Raw genomic sequence first — 17839 nt, forward strand, 5'->3', positions numbered from 1 at the left:
TTTGTTACTAAAATGTTATTGATTTCTCATTATTGGAACCCTCTATGAACGTGTTCCTAAGAAGCATGTTATAAATTAGTTTTTAGTATATGCAGTTCTAAGTCTTATTAACAGCATTTGAGATTTTGAGCATGTCTAAAGAGAATCTTATTATAAATACTACTATAGCAATTTGTTTTACTAAAGTTTTTCTTTGCATACTGTTCATTCCTCATTTTTTCTACTTCTGATTTTACATGAATTAAGAAGCATTTTCTTTTGTTGTTTTTTATATAACTGCCTTTTCATACTAGGTTCATAAGGAAATGGATTATTTTATAAAGGATAAGTTGCTCCTTGAAAGAATTCTTGGGATGGAATTCATGGAACCCATGGAAAAGAGCATCTTTTACAATGGTACTCTTCAAATGCCCTTGCTCAGCTTGACTCCTGTTTTCAAGGGATATTTGGCATTGGAGGGGGGGGGTACTTGTAGATATTTTTCCTTTGGTTTTTATAATTTTATATAGAAACAAAGGAAACAGTGAACTCAATCTCATGAAACTATAGTAGTTTTTGTGTTCCATTCAATTATGTTATATGACAAGAGACAAACATAAAAGATTACAAGAGAGCAAAATGTCTGAATTTCAGAATTACTGGTATAACTCAAAGAGATAGTAAAAATAAATACATGAAATTCAAATTTTATTGGAATGTGTGTTTAGTGGCAGATTTATGAAATATTTAAAGAATAACGTGATTAGGCTTTAGCACTTAGTTTAGTCCATGTTCTTCAAGCTCAGCAAAGGGGTGTAATAGGTAGGTACCCAAGAGAGAGGTGTTACGGGTAGTTTCCCAGGAAAGGAGTGTTATGGGAAGGTGCTCAGCAGAGCAGTGCTATGGTAGATGCTCCGCAGAGCCATCTTACGGTAGGTGCTGAGCAGAGAGGTGTTAAGTAGGTGCCCAGGAGAGGGGTGTTCTGAAAGTACCATCCTCTTTGTATGTCCTTACTTCTTTCTTCCCTTTTCACTTGTTCTTCCTCCTAGTCCCCTTGTTCCTTTTTCTGTCATCCACTTCTATGCCTTGCTCTTCCTCCCGAGATGATGAGAACATGGGTAAGGCAGTAGGAATAGGGACAAAGAAGAAAAAGGGATTACCAGAGGTGTTAAGAAAAGAGAGGCAGAAAGAGTGGGCAGAGCTGGGCAGGTGTACCCTGCAATTCCATCTGATCAGCAGGCTAAGGTAAGAAGAACTGAGTCAGAGGGCAACCTGGACAACATGGTGAAATCTCATCAAAAAAGGAGAAAGGGACTGGGGAGATGACGCTGGATAAGTGCTGTGCAAGCATGAGGACCTGAATTCAGATCCCTAGCACCCACATTAAAAGCTGGACATGGCCACGTGAGCATCTGTAACCCTAGCACTTGGGGCAAGGGACAGAGATAGGAGGGTAACAGGCTTGCTGGCCACCAGCGTAGCTCTAAGTTCAGGGAGAGACGCTGGTTCAAAGGAAAAGGCAGGCAGTGACAGAGAAGGCTGCCTAATGCCCTCCTCTGGTGTCCACATGCGTGTGCAGGCACATACACATGCATGTGCATACACCACACACACACACACCTCTCCCCCCCCAAAAAAGAAGAAATGAAGAAGAGAGGGAAGGAGGGAAGCCAAAATTTATTCAGACTTCCAGCTGTGTGACAGGGTACTAGTAATGCCTTTCCCTAAATCAAGGAATGCAGATGAAGAGGACCAGTTTTGTTTGGGTTTGGGATTTTTTTTTTGGGGGGGGTGCTGAGACAGGGTCTCCCTGTGGCCCCAGCTAGCTTGGAACTCACTCTGTAGACCAGGCTGGACTTGAACTCATAGAGATTTGCCTGCCTTGGCCTCCTGAGTGCTGGGATTAAAGGCATGTGCCACCATGCCTGGCAGAGGACCAGGTTTTGAGGGAAAAAGGATATTTGTTTTCATTGTGCTGTATTTGGCAGTCCTGAAGGACACCTAGAAAGAGGTGTCCAGTAAGGCCTTAAATGTAGGGGAACAGCTCTTAAGAGAAAGTGAAGATGCACAGTAAGCTGAGGGAGTGTCCTGTGGTATCACTGGAGCACTTAGTAGAAATCACCAGGGGAACATGTGAAATAGGTCTATTTTTGTTTTACTTATATGTAAGAAACTTGGGAACACTATGTTCTATGCCTTGCTGGATTTTATTTACTTATTTATTTATTTATTTATTTATTTATTTATTTATTTATTTAATTTTTAGGCTTTTTGAAGGAGGGTCTCCCTGTAGCCCCAGCTGGTCTAGAACTTGCTACGTAGACAAGACTGGCCTCAGTCTCACAGAGATCCACCTGCTTCTGCCTCCCAAGAGCTGGAATTAAAGGCATCGAGCACCATGCCTGGCTTATCTTTTATTTTTTAACTTATGCTATATTAGAGAATCTAAGATTGATTTAGCCTTTGGTTATATAAACAGAAAAGAAGTTGGTTAACTTGATTTTTAGAAGGTATTCATAATATACATACACTACTAAAAATTACCAGCATTTGGTTTTAGCATTAAAACTGCTTCTGTGTTTTTAATGAGATCTTTGACTAACATTTCAGATTAGCAAAACTTGATACCTTTTAATTTTGTATAAGCCATAAAGTATTGCATATAGCACTAGTTTTAGCATGCTGTTTTAAGTACCCAAAGTTTATCATCAGAAATTTATCCCAGACTTGTTCCACTTTTAATTGTGATGTCTTATAAATTGTTTTTATAGACGAAAGCTGTTCTTTCAGCAGTGTGCTATATTATGGAAATGAGGCTACGCTTCTGATTTTTGATCTGTTGTTCTTCTGCGTCGTGGATTTGGCTTGGCAGAATTTTGTTTTGGCAGCCATCCTTACATATCTACAACAAGAGGTAAATTTCTGAAGATATTCTGGGTTTCTTTTAAAACAGATATGCTAGAAGAGAATGTAGCAGTGTTTACTTACAGTAGGACTTTGTAAAGGCTTAGACTATGATTATCCTACCAAAAGAAAGAAGGAGCTGTTCAGTACACCACGCTCTGTCCTCTGTCCCTAGGGACAATGAAATACTAGGATCTGGTGGGGGAAAGAAGTTCTGGAGCAACTAGGTTAAGTCTTAACTCCAGTCTCTGACATACCAAAAGTGAGCACTAATTTTAAAAGGAGTCCCATTCATGACAAAAAAGCAAGCACTGAAGATGCAGCTCAGGGCTCCACACCAAAATCACACAGCCTCACCTGTGTGGATCAGAGCTGAGTGGATGAAGTCTGAAATGGAGAGCTCCAGAACAGCAGCTGTGCTTCTTGAAATGTTACTGACAGCACCCAAATGCCCCCTGCTGCTTCAAGGCAGTACCCAAGGTGGCATCTAAATTCTTATTCCTGGGTAGAGATCTAAACCATGGACAAAATCTGCCCTTACCAAGCAGATACTTTTGATGTATCCATAGTTTTAGGGAGTCAGGAAAAAATTGCCCAAGTATTTAAAAGTATATTCTTGTGAGCATGATATATCTATATAAATAGATATAGATATATACATATATTACTAATTCATAAAGGTATTTTCCAAGTGAGTTATAATAGTTTTAAAATAATTTTGTGTTTCACTATGGAACTCAAATATCTGATACATAAAAAGAAATACTTGAGAAATTTAGCTAATCTAATTTAGAGATTTTCATTGGTTTGCACATTTAATTTTCTTTTTAAATAGTTCATTTCTTAATTATTTTACTTTTCCAGATTTTTCGATTTATCCGCAATACAGTAGGACAAAAGAATTTGGCAACCAAAACACTGGTGGATCAAAGATTTCTGATTTAACTATGATTAGAGAACTTAAGGACTCTATAATGATAGCAAAGCCTTGATACCAGGTTATGTTTTTTAAAACTTGTAATGCATATTATTCTGTTTTCATTTGGTTTTTTAATCTACAGAAAGATTTGTTTTTGTAACTTGTAAAATGTGTGATATAATAGAAAGTAACATTTTCCCATTACAATTTGTATTTAATTCACTAAGTAATGCATTAACTCTGACAATGTGCAAAGCAATCCAAATGCTGCTCAGCAGAGCACGTACTGATGATAATCAAAACAGTTTCCTTCCTAGATCATTTCAGAACTTGATTTGCTTACATTTTCTCACACTGACAAATTTATTTGATTTTAAGTAAAAACTAATGTTATGACATTTACGGTTAAATATTAAAAGATGTTTTCAGATGTACTTAAAAACTTTGGTTTGTATTATTGCTGACTTGGTGTGCCTCATTCTCATAGCTCGCCCTGCTTGTCGGTGGACTAATTCACTATTGGGCATCACTTGAAGCAGTGCACACCAGGTACAAATCAATTACCTTACCCACCTGTTCACTTTAGTCTTTCCATCTCTGATCGTTGACACTTTTAAAGCTGTGTCACATTTTTCCCAGTATAGCATTTTTTTACACATTTTAATATTTTAAGAGTACTCCTTCAAAGTGGTGCTCTTTAATCATGTGTAAATATTATAAATAACAAAGAGTAAATTCATCATGTTATATTGACAAGGAAATTAATTGAAAGCAAATTTGGGCTTCATAAGTCAGTAGCTTTTTTTTTTTTTTTTTTTTTTTATGAATATACTAGCTGCATGTATGTAAGGGCACCTGTGTCATGCAATGCCTGCGGTAGTCAGAAGAGGGCACTGGAACCCCTGGAACTGGAGTTACAGACAATTATTAGCTGCCATGTGCGTACTGGGAATAAAATCCTGGTGCTCTCAGAGAACAGGCTGTGCTCTTAATCCCTGAGTCATCTCTTCAGCTCCATTGATAACACTCTTATAGTCTCTGCTCTTATTATTCAAAAAGAACTTGGTTTTCTGTTAAGGGGCCAGTTTTTTTTGGTCTTTTTGAAGCAGGGTCTCTCTGTAGCCCCAGCTGGCCTGAAACTCACTATGTCGACCAGGCTGGCCTCAAACTCTGCCTGCCTCTGCCTCCCGAGTGCTGGGACTAAAGGCATGTGCCACCATGCCCAGCTATTAATATTTTATTTTTATTTTATGTGTGTGAGTGTATTGCCTGCACGTATGTAAGTGCACCTGTGTCATGCAGTGCTTGTGGAGGTCAGAGGAGGATCTCAGATCCCCTGGAACTAGAGGTCAGAAGAGGGTGTCAGATCCCCTGGAACTGGAGTTATGGATGGTTGTTAGCTGCCATGTGGGTGCTGGGAACCTGGGTCCTCTGCAAAAGTAGCCAGTGCTCTTAACCACTGAGCCATCTCTCCAGCCCCCATTTGTTGTTTCTATTTTTTATTTGATTCATGTATACCAGAAGAACTAGCACAGAGAATACAGCACTGTCAGAACAGGGTTCCTGGCCATTGCCTAAGTTGAATCTTTCACTTTCCCCTGAATTTTGTGGATGACTAAGCAGAAAGAAGAAGTAATAAGTTGAGTCTTTGGCACTGCAGCTTCCCCAGGGCCACAGAACAGAAATGTCTTTATAAAAGCGACAGAAGTAAATAAATGTAGCAGCACAGATGTTTAAAACCACCCATTCAGAAGAAATTCAGCCTTCCTTCCAGATATGAATGGTTAGTGTAAGTGTGAGTGCTTTAAATTTCACAATTCAGGGTCTGGTGCCTCATTTGCTGATAAAAGAGAAAATATTTAAGAGTCCATTCTGAATTAATTTGTATATTATTTGTATGTTGATTAGGTAAGTATATTCAAGCTTTCATACGCTGGGTGCCAGTGTTCACATTGCCACATTAAAGCCTGTGGTCATGTGCATGATTTTCCCCTCGGTCCATTCATTACCTTTGACTTGTTTCTGTCACTCCCTTCCCAATTTTACTGATGCCCCAGAAACATTTGCTTTGTCTCTTGCCCATTTCATTTCATTTCATTTCATAATGAAACAAACCCTAGAAAGTTTTTTTTTTTTTTTAAGCTGCTGTGTTCTTTGTATTCTTCTTAGAAATACATAGTCCCCCAAAGTCCTTCTGTAACAGGCGTCCGTTTGAGGGTTCACGTGCTTTCTTCCTTGCACCACCCTCCTTTGGAGGTCAAGCTGGGGACCTACATGTGGCACATTCATAGTGACCATAGGCTCAGTGATTTCAAACAGGAAGCACCTATCCTTTTTCTTATCTGTAAATATTGACCAACATCAGCTGAGGGAAGTAAATGAAGTCACAGAGCCATGGGCAGAGTGGCTTCACAGAAGAGACTCCGGGCTTAGTAGAAGCAGCCCTGATTCAAATTAGAGTTTTGCCCCAGCCGGGGCCTTTTGGAACATGAACCAATTTGTCACTGTAGAACTTCATTCTATGTTTTTCCAGTGGGAACAGCACCCTTTGCTTGCCACTTGGGGCGCTGCAAGGCTTAGTATATTAAGATATGCTTACAACTGGAGTCTAGAGGTCCAGCTTAGTGGCAGAACACTTGCCAAGCATGCATGAGATTCTGGATCTGATCCCCAATACCACACATACTAAATAAAAAAGCTTAAAATGGTAAGCTATGAATGTTGGAATTTTTATTTTTAACACTAAATTCGTACAGTTTTTGTTTCAAATATCTGTCTCAAAACGTTTTCTGCCTTGCCAATAAATTCATTCCATGATATTAAAACTCAGATTAGTGGTATCAATAACTGGCTGATACAGAGTCCAAGCCTTCCTCAGCTACTCCGGCCCAGCACAGGGAGACCCTGGTAGTGGTCACAGTGTGAGGTGAAGAAGAGCAGCAAGGAAGGACTGTCACACCCCATGTTAGAGACTCAGGTCATGACACAGGGTGGAGAAAAAGGGCAAGAGTGGACTGTCATCCTTGGGAGAGGGCCTTGCTTTCATTTGCTCATTCGTGTATTCAACACCTCTTCCCACTTCCTGGCCCTTTAGAAAGGTTGTATTAATAAAGAAAAGGGACTATTAACCAATATTACAACTACAGTCACAAAGACATGATATAAGAAAATAACTACCCATTGGTCATCAGGCTTCAGCCTCAAAGTGTCATACCGACCTGACTTGTTTTTAAATTTTATTATTTTTTTTATTTTATGTGTACGAGTGTATTGCCTGCACGTATGTGAGTGCACCCATGTCGTGCAATGCTGCAGAGGTCAGAAGAGGGCTTCAGATTCCCCTGGAGCTGGAGTTAAGGACAGTTTGTAGCCGCCATGTGGATGCTGGGAATTGAACCCGGGTCTTCTGCAAGAGCAGTCAGTGCTCTTAACCACTGAGCCAACTCTCCACCCCCCCACCGACCTAACATTTTAGGTAAATCAAAAATCTAGTACATTCAAGTGAAGAACTGTATGTTGTTAGAGACCAGGAAGCATGTAGCAGTTTCAGGTAGTATCAGTAATTTGACTAGAATACACATTCTGCACCTTCTTCTTCTTTTTTTTTTTTTTTTTTTTTTTTTTTTTCCAGTATGTTATAACGTTTTGGCATCTTAATCTTTCTGGCTGGGGAGAGACTGTTCCTTCTTAGAGTAGTGAGGGCTCAGGCAGTGGCATTCCTTCGATGTATTATGTGAACTAATCTATCCTGAGCCATGCTCCAGGAGGCAGTATTCCTCTGCCTTGATCATCCCAGGGCCAGGAAATAAGAGGAACCACCGTGGAGCTCAGAGCCCACTAGAATCATTCAGGCTATCCTGTTCTAAGCCAGTTGCCCTGCCTTGCCTCACCTTTTCCTTTGATACCTCAAATAAAGCCCCTATGAACCCCCTAACCCCTGCTTTCTGACGGTTGCTTTCCCATGTTACCTTGCACTGTGCCTTATGTTTCTAGAACCTATGAAAAGAATGTTCACGTGTCGCCCTCATAGCTGTGCCTGACTGATCATCACACAAAGGGACACAGAACAGCACATTTGGGGATTTTGGAGGGAAACAAGCTTGAAAATAAGGGGCTACATCCTTCAAGATGCTTACATCAAACCATATCGCAATTATGAGTTTAGCCAAGCTAACTTTATTGCTGCTGGGTTTGGATATGAAATGTGCTCCCCAAAGGGCTGGTGTATTGAAAGCCTGGTTCTCAGGTGGTGGTGCTACTGAGAGGTGGCTGAATCACGGAAGCCTTAACTTCATCAATGCCTTAATGCATTGATGAGATCATAAAGAATGGGTCGATTAGGAGGTGGGGCCTGGTTGAAGGAAGTGGGATCTTGGTGGGTTTGGAGTGCTTTCTGAATGTCCCTGTTTCCTTCCTTTCTGGGCTTCCTGGCTGCCGTGAGGTAAGCAGCTCTGTGCTGTTGTATGCCCTCACCATGTGTTTTGCCTCACCTCATGCAACCCCAAAACAACAAAGCTGACTGATTATGAAATGACACTTCTGAAACCATGAACACAAAATTTTCCTCTAAGTTTTCTTATTTTGTCACAGGAACAAAAACTAACACACTTTTCCTATCTACAAATGAATACAGTTAGCCCTTCACATCTGAGATCCAATGACTCAACTACATGCCAAAAATAATATTTTGTCCATACTGAATATATAGACTTTTTTTCTTTTTCATTATGCCATAAATAATACAGTCTAACAACTACTTATATATCACCTACATTATAGAAGGCATTATAAGCAATCTAGTAAAGATTTAAAGTATTCAGGAAGATGTGAGTAGGTTATACTCAAGTACAATACATAAGCGCACATGAAAAATGCCCAATCTTAGCATGAGAACGCAGAATAAAACCAGAAGATACCAACTAGAAAGCCACCAAAATGGCTAAAATTTTAAAACTTTACCATGTGTTGTGGGATATATGTGAAACAAATGAATTTTTGTATTATTTTTATCAAGTGAAGTGAGGGGAGTCATCTTAGTTTCTAACTTTCCATTTGACTATTCTGAAATTTAGAAACATGAAGACTTCCCCACAGGCAACAGCAGGTGGCAGTAGAGAGCACACTAAGCTTTTCCGCATGAAGCTGGTCTCCCCTAATGGAATATCATTGCTGGGTAAAATGTAAGTCGTTTGACTAGGTTTAATACGATGTCCATCTAGTAGAATAATAGTAGTAGGATCTCCCATAGGATCTATGATCTCTAACCACAAATTAGTACATCTCCTAGTTTCAGCAGAGAAGCCTCTTTTTGCAGTTAGTGGTGATTAACACAGATTCACAACTGGTAACTAGAGAATCAGTGACTGAGGAGTGCTCAGCCCTAGATGGGACATCTATATCACAGAGTGGGTGGAAAGACTGTAAGAGCAGAAGCAGTAGATGACTTCAAGGGAAATTGTTTTCTGGACACAAAAGGGTAGTTGCACATCTGAATTGACAGTGGTTGTGACAGCATGTATAAGAGCTGTACAAGCTCGAGCCAGACACAAGCCCAGTATAGAGAGGGGAGGTTGGCATGAAGCCTGGCTCCAAAGCTGAAAAGCTACTTGGCAATTGGTAGTTGCTGGAAGAGGGACAGTGACCCCTAGTAGGTGCTCCAGGGGATAGACCTACACCCAAGAGGATTTGGGGAACACAACATGGACTTGATGAGCTTTAAAAAGGAAAAGTTGGGGGATGGGGTAGAGAGGTAGGGGTGGATCTTAGAGGAAATGGGGAAGGGGTTGAATATAATCAAAATATATTGTATGTAATTCCCAAAGAATTAAAAATATTTTAATGTCAGTAGTAGGTATGCTTATAAGGTGTTTGAGTCTTAAGAAACCGCCTTGACCCTGGGTCTCCACTCCGTCACCTTGTCATCCCTCCTCATTTCCACTGTCTCTGCTTTTACTGTGACCAAATGTTGGGCAGCTCAACTCGGTGTCTAGTCCTGCCTTTTAACCCAGGTTTAAGGACTGAGTGATAATACTGTCAGCCATGTTCTAGGGAATATGGTCACAAAATAAGTCAGATCTCAGAAAACAGAAAAGAAAATCATCTAATGATTATGGACTCTTCCTCCACTCATTTGAATGTAATACACATTTACTGTAAAAAATTTTTTTAATGAAGCTATAGGGGCTGAAGAGTGGCTCATCAATTAAGGGCACTGGTTGCTCTTGCACAGGACCCGGGTTTGGTTCCCAGCACCCATAAGACAGCTAACAATCATCCATAACTCCAGTTCCAGGGGATCAGATGCATGACACAGGTGCACTTATGTACATGTAGGTAATGCATAAAATACAAAACAAATAAAATATTAAAAAATTAAGCTATAACCCTGAGTATTCACTGCCCCTTTTAAACATGCAATCTCTCATGTCTTATGTCATATATTTTAATGTTGCAACTTGAAACCTTTATCACAAAGCAATGTAATTTCAAAAACCATGAAGCTCTCTCTTATTTTGGAGTTTGTAACAAGATCAAAACCTCCATATTTACACAAATTATTAAGTTTTACCAGTGTAAAGGTGTGCATGTGTATGGGCGTGTTCCCCCATTATATACCCAATATTTGTACTTTTTATTTTTATTATCTGTATAAGTGTATTTCCTGCATGCATGTAAGTGCACCCAGGCCATGCAATGCCCAAGGAGGTCAGAAGAGGGCATCAGATCCCCTGGAACTAGAGTTATGGATGGCTGTTAGCTGCCATGTGGGTGCTAGAAATTGAACCCTGATCCTCTGTAAGAGCAGCCAGTGCTTTTAACCACTGAGCCACTTTTCCAGCCCCCAATATTTGTACTTTTTAAAATTACAAATATTGTAATTTACAATTACAAATATTGTGCAATGCCTGTGATAGAAGAGGCTGTCAGATCCCCTGGAACTGGAGTTACAGACAGTTGTTAGCTGCCATGTGGGTGCTGGAGTTCTAACCCGGGTCTTCTGCAAGAACAACCAGTGTTCTTAACTGCTGAGCCATTTCTCCAGCCCCTATTTGTACTTTAAAAAAAATATTTTATTCATTATTTTTATGTGTATGAGTGTATCACCTGCATGTATGTGAGCACACCCGTGTCACGTAATGCCGTGAGGGCTTTGGATTCCCCTGGAACTGGAGTTAAGGACAGTTCAAAGCCGCCATGTGGGTACTGGGACTCGAACCCAGGTCCTCTCCAAGAGCAGTGTTCTTAACTGCTGAGCCATCTCTCCAGCCCCCAATATTTGTACTTTTTAACATTGCTGTGCTATTATTTTTCTAATTTGTAGCTCTTCTAGTCATTCTTTTACTTGATAGAGAAAAGAAAATCATATGAAATCTTGATAGGATGGGGAGAGCTATGAGCAGCCTGTTCCTGGGTCTGGTCTCTGCTTTCAGGACCTCCTAACTTATATCTTTTTCTTTTTCGTTGGGAGGCAATGGTATTTTTTCTAGAATGACCTGAAATGTTTGGAACTGTTGCTTATTCAAGCAACTTGTTAGTAATTATTTGAACACATAATTTTCTTACATCTTTAAATTATAAATATTTTTTCTTTGTTTTTGCAAATGGCATAACAAATATAAACAAGATTTTCACTGTATATTTGCAACACCTCTCAATCATTTTGGACATCAGTACAGCTGTGTAACTGGCAGCAGCTGGCAGTACCATTATAAAGACTCTTCACTGAGGGAAGGGCAGAGTCATTTTTTGTTTGCTGTCTTGTCTCAGTTATCTGTGACATAATAGTGGCACCCAGAAAACACTTGAAGGAAAGAATAACTGAAAGGATATTTTGATTGGCCTTACTGTCTGTTGTGATACAGAGACCCTGGGTAAAATCTATCTTACCATGCCATTAGTGTTGGCTTTTCTAGAGCATAAATAATTTACAAATATGTATTCTTAGCTTGTGAGTGCCAGTTACTGTACCTATGTGCTAAGGATACAGAAGTGCTTAAGACATGGCCTCGCTTTTTGTAGAGCTCATGGTCAAGAAAGACAGAATGACAACTAAAAAATGTAGTGGGTACTGTGCTCATTTTCTGTTGCTGTGTAACACGTTAGCACAAGTTGTGACTTGTAGCAACACAAAATATCTTATAGTGATGGACAACACAAGTCTGAAATAAGTTTCACTGGACTCAAGTTGTCATCCAGGCTGCATGTCTCCCAGAAGCTCTAGGGAAGACTTCAGTTCTTGCCTTCGCCAGTCTCCAGAGGCTGCTTGCTTCCCTTCCTTCTTGTTCCTTCCTCATCTTAAAGCCATGATGTCTTCAGATCTTTCTTTTTTAATTTCCAAGGACTTCTGTGATTATATTGCACCCACTGGATTGCTGTCAACATACTTAACTACATTTGCAAAGTCCCTTTTGTAACATATTCACTGGTTCTGGAATTAGGGTACAGATATCTTGTGAGGGAGAAGATATTCTGCTCAGCAGAAGTGTAACCTATCTGTAGGGTACAAAGGGAAAGTAGGAAACTAGTATTCCTGCAGTAGATCCTGGTTTTCAAAGGGTTGTGAATGATCTGCTTAACTGAGACAAAAGATGAGCAGAAGCCAGGGATCGTGGAATGCGAATACGGTTGCTGGTTTCTACTCGGCAGGAACAGCATGTGGAAAGGCCTGGAAGTGGAACCATCCTTATATGCAGAGTTTTGGATCAATCATTTGACATAACTGAGCAACATTAGAGAAAGGATTTGTGTGGAATCAAGCATTTTCAAAGCAAGAAAAAACTAAGTGCCCTATCCATCTAATTCATGACTTTGGCTCTCCCCATTGCAACAGGCAAAGCATGATTTTGTTTTAGCTTGTGTTTTGTAGCTAGTTAAGTGGGGTTCAATGCATGGAGTAATTCTCCTTTCCTGGAGCTTCTCTCAAAGCTGTTGTTACATGGTTTCAGCAGACTAGAAGTAGGAGAAATCTAACTCAGTACTCAAAGCCTAAGTCACTAATCTTATCTTGTTTAGGAAAGGTCTGCAGCTTGCTGGGGTCAGTAAGTTTCTGATCACATGTTCACACCAGCAGTGTGCTTGTGTGGCCACTATGAGGAGCTGAGGGCCAGAACTGGTGCAGCAGGAAAACCAGCTGGAGACAGACCAGGGCATTTAAAAACATAATTTGAAAATGAATCCCAGAGAAAATGAATCTTCATGTTACTCACTTAGCTTTAGTTCACAAGCCAGCCCTGATGAGAAGTAACTGCAGTAGGGTCTATGTGGCACGTGGATCCCCAGCATTATAATAAATATCTGGGCGCCTTTGCATGCACCATTTTTACCTACTTCCTATCATTGAGCAAAGCCATCCCCACTGCAGTGAAGCTCAGCAAACTGACTTTTTTATTTTAATCTCGGGCTCTGGGAATGAAAGCTAGGACTTGAGCATACTAAGCACCTGCTTTACCACTAAGTTGCACTTCCAGTCTTAAATTGGAATTTTAAATATGTTTACAAGTTACTATGTCACTCTAGCTCTAACTCCCACAAGGAAAATGTTTGGTTCAGATTTTTATGCATGAAATTTCTTTTAGTCCTAGGTACTAAATAAAAGTCTTCTGTCTGCTCTCCTGGCTGATTATAAAGAGCTCTCAGTTCCTTTTTTTTTTTTTTTTTTTTTTTTTTTTTTTTTTCCTCCCCTGTTGTTTATAAAAACGTTTTCTTTTTTTTTTTTTTTTTTTTTTTTTTTTTGTCTTTTTGAAACAGGGTCTCCCTGTAGCCCCAGCTGACCTAGAACTCACTATGTAGACCAGGCTGGCCTTGAACTCCCAGAGATCTGCCTGCCTCTGCCTCCCGAGTGCTGGGACTAAAAGCATGCGCCACCACGCCTGGCCTTCAGTTACTTTTTTTGCCTTCTACATAGGGCTGAGGACAAAGAAGCAGCATCAAATTGTAGCTAAGATTAAAAGTAAAAGTTTGGGATGCTGACAGACTTGGCTCTGAATCCCTCTGTCCCTACTTTCTGGTATATGAGTCTCAGCAAACCCAAGTCTATGAGCCTGTCCTCATCTGTTACACCTGCTGTAAGAGGTGGTTGCAAGGAAGGAAGCTGACAATGGAAGCAACCTTGTTAACACAGTGAGTGATGGGTTCATTATAGCGGCCAAATTGCTACTTAGCAGCCACAGAGCAAATTGGTAGGACATACTTACCCATGTGAATGTTACTGGGGTGTACCTGAGCTAAATGCAGGTAGGATTGGAACTCCGGAGGAGGTGAGATGGCCCAACTGTGCACTAGAGAAACAGTGACAGTTTCAACTGGCCAGCAAACTTAACATGGAAAACTCTGAGCTGAGGGTGTTAGTGTAATCTAAGGCCACATGAATAGAGTGTCCATAACGCAGGAGGAAATTGCCCCATTTTGTACTGTGTATATCTTATCTGTGGTACTGTGTATGGTCTGGATGTGCTTGATTCCCAGAGGCCTGGGTTAACTGGATTTTGTTTGGAGACGGGTGAAGAATCCAGAGTTACCACATGAAGAATAATAGAAGAAACTGAAGAAAAGGTTAACCAGGACCACCATGGTGTTCTTCAAATGTTTGTCTCCTGAAAGAGGAAATTAACACTCACGTAGCTCCTGAGACAGAACGAGGACCAGTGAAGCCCAGTACAGAACAAGGACCAAGAGCCTACCACCTCTGGCTCTTGCAATCTTTGACATGGTCAATTTCAGCTCAAAAGAGGAAAACACTTTAAGGTAACTTAGAACTGCAAAATAGGTCCTTCTGTTAGTCAGGTCATCCCACAGGTGCCTATTGGAACGAATCTGGGGTATTGAGAGGGGCTCATTGCCTTGGGGGAAGGATGGGCACAAGAGTCCCCCATCTTTTCTCAGCTGGCCATTTGAGCATCTCTGCCTCCCGACCCCCAGGATCTCTCAAACAAAACCACAGCCTCAGAGGAGGTTGTCTGTAGTTTCCTAGTATCCTTGTCCCTGAGAACTGAGGACTGAGCAACTGACTCTTTTTTAAAAAATATTTTATTATTTTTATTTTATGTGTATGAGTGTATTGCCTGCATGTGTGTAAGTGTACCATGTTGTGCAATGCCCATGGAGGTCAGAAGAGGGTGTCGTATCCCCTGGAACTGGAGTTATGGATGGTTGTTAGCCACCATGTGAGTGCTGGGAACCAAACCCTAGTCATCTTCAAGAGCAGCCAGTGCTCTAACCACAGAGCCATCTCTCCAGCCCTGCAACTGACTCTTTAAAGCCAATTATCTTGCAGTCCAAACAAGCTCAAGGATCAGAGACTAACTGAATTACAAGAGACTCTTATTTATGTCATTTTACTATTTGGGGAAATACAATTTAATTCTAGATGTTGATGTCCATAACATAGCAAGCCTGATTATCAGGACTGTCTTGAGGGAAACAAAGTGAAATTTCTGCAACTCACTGCTTCCGAAAGAGAGGTAAGTCATATAAATAGAACTGGACATGTAAAGTCCACAGGACTGGAAATCAAAGATCTGGATCTTAGCTCCATCTTAGTGGGTAACTAGACCTTAGCTAAGTTGCCTTTAATTCCAGCACTTGGGAGGCAGAGGCAGATGAATGAATCTCTGTGAGATCAAGACCAGCCTGGTCTACATAGTGAGTTCCAGACCAGCTGGGGCTATAGGGAGACCCTATCTTAAAACCACCACCACCACGAAAACACCAAAACAGATGGAAGGAGAGAGCCAATCCCACAAAGTTGTCCTCTGATCTCTACATGCACATCACAGACTGCATTTGTACACATGCACACATACATACATACATGGACCATACATACATACATACATACATACATAGAGTAATAATAAAAAAATTTAAACATGCTGGCATCATTTGGGATGGAATGTGTCAATTTCTATGTGACTAGATGGCACTGTTTTGTGGTGGACAATAAGAGGACAGAAGTCTACTATCTTGGGCAAGGCCATTGATTTCCTCAAAAAGGGATAAAGTCAGATGGCACACACTTTTGGCCCTTCCTTATCTTCCTGCCTGGAATGTGATCTTAAACTCAGAGATGTGGAAGCTGGAGCACACAGGGAGGGAAGTAGAGAGGTGTGTCCCTGATGTCCCTCTTGAGTAGTCATTAGCTGCAGGCTGCTTCTGCTTTTTGCTAATGGGATCATAAGGCCATAATTGTAGATCAGCATCTATGACATACATCTTAATGTGACCCTAACAAGTTATCTCCAAACTGCTGCTTTCTCCTCGTCCCATGCCAGGTACACCATAGTATGAACTAATTTCACTTGACCTTTGTGGGGACAAAGGTCCTACCTCTTAAGAGAACGTGGAACCATCTAAACCCAGGTAATATTTAATGACAGTGGAGTTTCCCTGTTGCACGTTCTCTCTCTTCATTTCTTCTAAATATTGGTGAGAGAATTCTGAGATGTCCTTAATTGTGTTATAAGCTAGAGAAGAGAGGGATGAATGTTATTGAAGTGATTCATTGTAACTCACAGCTTCAAGCTAAATCAACAACAAAAAACAAAAGCTGCCCACATTCCTTCCCCGTGTGAAGATTACCCAACAAGGCCACAAGGCCTTTTGCTTTAAGTAGCAACCAACCAAACCTTCTCTTTATGGACTAGCTTCTTAGGCAGGACTTTGCCCACTTCACCCCTTTTACATGTCGCCAGTGTAGGTTCAAGGTCAATAATGTGTGACCCTTCTCCCCCTAACCATGATAGAACCAGGCTGTTCCAGCAAGTGGGAGACCTTTTTATCAATAAACCCTTAATGTCACAGTTTAATAGTCTGCATAATGTATGTTCAGAAAAGCTGTTGTGGGACTGGAGAGATGGGTCAGTGGTTAAGAGCACTGGCTGCTCTTCTAGAGGACCCCAGTTTGGTTGTCAGCACCCATGTGGCAACTAACAGTCTGTAACTACAGTTCTAGACTATAGGATCTGATGCCCTCTTCTGACCTCTGAAGGCATTGTACACATGTGGTACACTTACATGCAGGCAAAGCACTTATGCACATAAAATATAAATAAATGTTATCATTGTCACCTTCAATAGTAACAAAATAGCAGTAACATGTTACATGACTCACTGTTCCTTAAGGAAGTTTTGTTTAACTTTCTGGCTTCAAGCAACACTGTTTAATTCAGGAACATTCACCCAGAGGAAGATAGCACCAACTTGAACACTCTTGACTAACTCTTTAAGAGTTAAATTTATCATCCCATAAAACCATATTTAAGTACTGAGAAGGCAAACACCATTTTTGTTTAATTCACTTTATCATAACGTTTCATGTCAAATTTATGTTTCATTAGTTATTTTATGGCCATTTACTTCCTGCTACATTAGACTCTCTTAAAATTATGTATATTACATTCATGCCTGTTTTATAGGACTTAATCATGTTACAGTTTCACATGGTCACATGAGTTCACACTTTGCTTTTATGACATATACATGGTTACATTTATGGTTTATATGATGCTGAAATCTCAGTTCAGATGCTACTCTGCAATAATTTTTTTCCTAGGAAAACATGGGTTCTATTTTGTAGCAATATACTTCATGATTCAGTTTCCAGAAATGCTCGCTCCATTTAAGGATAGACGATAGTTATACTTTCCTTCTTCCACCAGGGATTTGTCTTCTTAAGTCCCTGTTGACTGGGATAAACTACCTTCCTGAAGGTCTGTCACCAAACCTTTCCTCAGAACTGTGTGTTTCTTTGTTTCTGCTCCATGTATTCCCCGTTCTTCCACTAATCCCACTTCACTTCCCAGTACCCACACTTGCTACAATAGCACGCCTCCTGCTCATTGCCTGTTCCTGGTCTCCCTCTGGGTCTGGCCTTGTCCATCAGGTGTAACCCAGGGCTTCTTCTGGTTACATGGACCCCAGCTGGTTGCTTTTTCAGTCTTTCTGCAATTTCTAGAGAAATTCCTCGTGATTCATTTTCAAGCCTTTTGAGTCTTTGGGCTCTAAACAGGATGGCATCCAATATCTCCTCTCTCACTTTCT

At 40.6% G+C, this 17839-nt stretch overlaps 1 protein-coding gene across 1 annotated transcript in view; it reads left to right on the forward strand.

Annotated features, from left to right (window-relative positions):
• The window catches only part of Tmem67 (transmembrane protein 67), a 62893-nt gene extending 58270 nt beyond the window's left edge, over positions 1 to 4623 (forward strand). Inside the window, exons 26-28 of the mRNA XM_008847825.3 lie at positions 294 to 396; positions 2751 to 2893; positions 3748 to 4623. Coding sequence (XP_008846047.1) covers positions 294 to 396; positions 2751 to 2893; positions 3748 to 3828 — 327 coding nt within the window. The 3' untranslated portion in view covers positions 3829 to 4623. The remainder of the gene's footprint in view (positions 1 to 293; positions 397 to 2750; positions 2894 to 3747) is intronic.
• The last annotated feature ends 13216 nt before the right edge of the window (positions 4624 to 17839 follow it).

The sequence above is a fragment of the Nannospalax galili genome, unplaced genomic scaffold (assembly GCF_000622305.1).
Source record: "Nannospalax galili isolate Female #2095 unplaced genomic scaffold, S.galili_v1.0 scaffold183, whole genome shotgun sequence".
Taxonomy (NCBI): domain Eukaryota; kingdom Metazoa; phylum Chordata; class Mammalia; order Rodentia; family Spalacidae; genus Nannospalax; species Nannospalax galili.